Raw genomic sequence first — 5,014 nt, forward strand, 5'->3', positions numbered from 1 at the left:
ATTTGTAGGATGAACATGAAGTGGTTGTTCAGATACTACTCAAGATTCTTATAAGGCCTGTTCTACACTAAATGAATATCAAGAGTGTAGCTTGAGCTACATCCAATTCAACTATAATCTAATGCTTACCTATTCCATCCATTTTTCTCTACATTTCCGCAATACAGTATCTTTATTCAATTCCAGGCTACAAATATAAAATGAAAAGAACATAACACAGATTGATATGCGTACAACTCTTACACAAATTAAAAACATTGGAGATGCAAGACTTCATAAACAAGGCCATAAAACTATAATAATCTGTATGTTTCAATTACAAAAGCTAAGTGCAAGCTTAGTGAAATTGTCATTTCTAGAGCCAGGGGGGATTGTGAACTTATGGGGACTAAGGAGCTAATAAAGATTCTCATTACAGACTTAGCTCAAAACAAAATCATGTTCCCCAAAAGAACAGCTATAAGATTATCTAGCCCCCACTAGGAAACAAACACTAAGGTGGTGTAATATATGGATGTCAATAAAAACAAAACATATTGCAGTATCAACAACTTCTACAATCTGCAAGATATATTACGGAAAATGAAGTCAACCCCACACATTAATGGGTGAGACAAAAGTTAGAAGTGAACAACATACACTTAGCCTTTAGTTCTCATAATTGTGATGCTTCCTTTTCCCCCTTCAGTTCGAATTTTTGTTTTGCCAACCACAGGTTTCCCTGAGAAGGCTGACTTGGGTAAAGTAGATGGATCTTCATTGCTTTGATTTGATTTTGAAGGAGGCGGAGTTTGAATGCGCTGATTTATTTGATTCAGAGTTACATCTCCATGCGCACCACTGGGTTTAATGAAAGCAAATGGATAGGCCACAGAACAAGCCAACTTCGTGGGTGTCCGTATCAAAGATTTCCTACCTAAACATGAAAAAGAAGTCTGAATTTGTTGTTTTGTCAAAAAATGTCGTAAAAGAAGTTTGGATTCCAGGCATAAGGATCTTGCTACTACACAGTATTTTAAAGCCGTTCATGAAAACAACTTTTGTAAAAACATGCCTTCTACTCAAATTTTGTGGGTGCATCACTATACACCATGTAGCATACGAAAGAAATTATCCACAACGATATGAACCTTGGGAAAGTTTCACCTAAAAGTCAACTTGTAAGGTAGGAGAGCCCAAAGTTCATACTCACACTAGAACCTATGTTTCTGATGTGGGACTCCAAGCCCAATACCTTAGAACTGGATCGTAACGTCTCACCATGCCCCACAATCCTGGCGCCCATGCGGCCTGATTTGGAGCTATTTTTTTCTAGCCCTAGGCGAACACTGCAATGCTAGTGTCACTAGCCGCGCCGCTCGATTGCAACTAAGTGAAATACTGCAAGCTCTGATACCAATTGATACGAACCTTTGGAGATCCTCACCCCAAAAGCTAGCTTGCAAGGTAAAGTCCATATAAATGTCACACTAGAACCTTATGTTTCCGATGTGGGACTCCATATCTCATACCTTACAACTAGATCATAACACAGACACTAAGTATAATTAAACACAAAAAGAGACTGCATCAAGAACAACGTCAAACCTTTGAAGACAATGTTTCTGGGGGTTTGAGTGACATGCTGCTGAGCCACATTTTGTTCATATGATGGTGCAAAGTCACTAAGCTCTACAGGAGGAAGAAATATTTTTTAATAAAATTCAATGCGTGGAGGAAATAGCACAGAATGAAGGAAGAAACAAAATTAGCAGATAATAGTTGATGGAAAACAATTTAATCTACCTGCAACATCAATCTGAACATCATCTGCCCCTGAAAAATCATCAGGATTGAATTGCATCTCAACATCATTAAAGCATTCTGCAAGCCACCCTTCAGTTGACTCAAGGTCCTCGTAACCAGGGGCAGATGCATTTTCTAATGTGTATCCTATAATGATTGGGGAACGAGGATTAGAAATCAAAATCCAAAAAAAGAGAGAAGAATCTTGTAAAAGGTAAACCTGATGCCCCAGATGCATTTCCTAATGTGTATCCTATAATGATTGGGGAACGAGGATTAGAAATCAAAATCCGAAAAAAGAGAGAAAAATGTTATAAAAGGTAAACCTGATGCCCCAGACAGCCATTGTGACACAGACGCTTCTGGGAAAATATCCTTAGCTTTGTCCTCCTTCCCCTACATACGGAATAAAGTAACAGTCATAAAATTACTGTGTGAAGCCTATGTTTCAGATGAAACAAAATAGAGCAATAATATAACCAAATAAGGTGCAAATAGAATGAATGAGCAAGTGACTATGTGAAGCTTATATTTCAAAAGAATGAAAAAGAGCAATAGAATAGCCAAATAGGATGCAGAGAGTGAATGAGTCACTGTGTGAATCCTTTGTTTTAGAAGAATGAAAACAGAGCAATGGAATAATCAAATAGAGTGTCATTCAGTAATCCTCCTTTATTTCCTTTTCATTTAACTTATTTGACTTTTAATTTCAATTTCTTTTATGAGAATTGATAAAAGCAAAGAAAAAAAGAAAAAAAATAGAATTAATGAATCATTCAATCGTGTAATTTGTATTGGTGATACAACATTGCACCGATTCATGCATATATTGCACGATTCAAAGCCATCTCTGATTCATCACATGATACGAATCGGTGGTTTGCAGAACTGTACCAAATCATGAAATTCGAATCACAAATCCTAAGATTCTAACTGGTGCTTAATGCAAACATAGTGCGGATTGTGAATAAGCTCCACATCACAGCTGAATCAGTACGAGGCGGTAAAAAAAACAAAATGGTCTGTCATCTTTCATCAAGGATTATTGTGAAGTCTAACATAAGAAAAGACAAGTCAAACAAAAAAGAACAGCATGACACAGAAGACAATATTGATCCCTTTCCCAATAAAGAACATAATGTTAATATCAACATGTAATTTACTTAATGCAAAATTCACATATTTGCAGTTTTGCACAAACAAGAACAGATCTTTACTTCTTGAGTCTTCTTCATGTTGTTAGATCCACACAACAAGCTGGGAGTGTGAAAAATACTTAAAATAAAAAGCTACAAGCACTGACATTTTTCAAATATGCTGAAGACATCTCTTCATTGGATAGAGAATGATCCCTATCTAGGCTGTTGAACTGTAGCATCCGCCGCCTCTTGACTTGAGAATAAGTCTCCCTACAGTCCTCTAGTTCCTTTAGTATATCATTTGAATCTGAAATTCAACGTTATGTGAATTAGAAGATGATAACTAATAATAATAATAATAGTAAAAGAAAAAGAACACTTTATCAAGTTGCACATATTGATAAGACAATGTCAAAAAAGCTGCATGCCATAGAAACTGTCTTACCACCATTATTGACATTATATTCCAAATTACCGCAAGCTTTAACCGGGGTTGTTAAATCATCAAACATGAAGGAAAGATCTTCTTTATTTTGAGGCACATCATTCCACAGCTCTTCTGAAATTTCTGCCCAAAACAACAAATTTTTCTTAGGCATCGGTGGGGGTAGAAGAATTAAGTTAAGTTACAGTGGTACTTACCAATATTGGAAGTCTTTTGGAGACAAAAATCCACCCCATCCCAGTCCCAAGGCTCCCTGGCATCACACAAAGATAGAGTGGACAAGTAAATGGCATAGTTGTGATGCAACATTGGCAAGATTAACCAACAAAAAAGATAACAAGTCAAATAAATCATAAAAGAACCCCATTCCAGAACCAATATTGAAGAATCCACAAGGGGTAGCATTAACTTAGACCCCAAACAATGTTTTTAGACATCATAAGTAGAACTATAGACAAGCGAATTGACAATATGGTAACCGGAACCACCAAACAAAAAGTTAGAAACTGAACCCATCAGATTCTACATTAGAAATCATTGCATGTGTTTAAGTAATTTTTCTTTCATCTGTTGATAATATTAGGCAAGGAATAACTGCAAATGCAGAAAAGGGCACATAGGAAAATAAAGAAAAAAAAAATTAGATAAAAAAGGGCACAAATGATGACCCACCAATTTAACCAGAGCACACATCCTCATCATCCACTCTTTATCCATAAACTTTTGATGCCAATGAAATAATATCAAGAGCAAATCAAAGCCACAAACAGAAAAACTACTGAATCAATCAACCAGAACCATTTTCCAGCATTTGATGGTAATAGTTAAAAGAAAATGCACCCAACAACCACACCAAAAAAAAAAAAAAAAACTTAATTCACAAAACGAAGGAAACCCATTTCATATTTCAATCAAAAAAAATTGAACAGCACAAACAAAATCAGAGCCTACAGCTTCAAGCACATAAATGCTTTTCTTACCAAACCCTGAAAACCATTTGCCAAACCAATTACCCAGCAATATATATATATATATATATATATATATATATATATATATATATATATAGAGAGAGAGAGAGAGAGAGAGAGAGAGAGAAAGAGAGAGAGATTTACTTGTCATTGTTGTTGTTATAATCCATTTCAGCAGCAAGGAGCAACCAAGTCTACAGTCACTGATCAGAATGCTCTTTTCTTTTTTCTTTTTCTTTTTTTTCTTCTCACAGACAGCCACAAAAGTAACCGTTACAGAGAGGATCGGTTTTCCTGAGCCTATATCTCTAACATAATCCCACTCTTATGCTTGCGATGCGTGCTACCCTGCTTATATCAATATATATCATATGGGTTCAGTGTTATTATATTATGAGAGTTAAAATTATATTTTATATTTATTAATAAATATGGATCTACATTTTTTTTTTCTCTCTACTTATTTCGGTCCAAATAGATTCTGCATATTTTTATAGGAGAATGCACTCCTTCTTTCTCTTTTTACACACGAAGTGATTCATTTATAGGGGTGTTAACGGATCGAACCGAACTTTGGTCTTAAAAAGCTAAGCTTCTATTTAAATGTGTCAGTCTTACCAAGCCTGTTACCTGTTACGAATATAATTATCGGCATGTGGCCTGTCTTATTTACA

At 35.5% G+C, this 5,014-nt stretch overlaps 1 protein-coding gene across 1 annotated transcript; it reads right to left on the reverse strand.

Moving 5' to 3' along the window:
• Nucleotides 1–368: 368 nt before the first annotated feature.
• LOC133306428 (protein XRI1-like) lies at nucleotides 369–4,639 on the reverse strand. Its single transcript, XM_061506748.1, has 9 exons — nucleotides 4,485–4,639; nucleotides 3,567–3,622; nucleotides 3,373–3,492; nucleotides 3,089–3,231; nucleotides 2,112–2,181; nucleotides 1,786–1,920; nucleotides 1,588–1,671; nucleotides 640–916; nucleotides 369–561 (listed from the first exon to the last, which is right to left on the reverse strand). The coding sequence occupies exons 1-8, from the start codon at nucleotides 4,508–4,510 to the stop codon at nucleotides 642–644; spliced, it is 909 nt and encodes a 302-aa protein (XP_061362732.1). The 5' UTR covers nucleotides 4,511–4,639; the 3' UTR covers nucleotides 369–561; nucleotides 640–641.
• Between the last annotated feature and the right edge of the window lie 375 nt (nucleotides 4,640–5,014).

Source organism: Gastrolobium bilobum, unplaced genomic scaffold (genome assembly GCF_033153095.1).
Source record: "Gastrolobium bilobum isolate Gb01-03AN ecotype WA unplaced genomic scaffold, APGP_CSIRO_Gbil_v1 utg3108, whole genome shotgun sequence".
NCBI classification, from domain to species: domain Eukaryota; kingdom Viridiplantae; phylum Streptophyta; class Magnoliopsida; order Fabales; family Fabaceae; genus Gastrolobium; species Gastrolobium bilobum.

Coding starts and splice junctions, on each gene's coding strand:
- LOC133306428 (XM_061506748.1), bottom strand. CDS start 4,510: ATGGATTATAACAACAACAATGACAA. Junction 3,623..4,484: donor TATAACAACAACAATGACAA/GTAAATCTCTCT, acceptor GTGTGATGCCAG/GGAGCCTTGGGACTGGGATG. Junction 917..1,587: donor CAGAAACATTGTCTTCAAAG/GTTTGACGTTGT, acceptor TTTCATGTTTAG/GTAGGAAATCTTTGATACGG.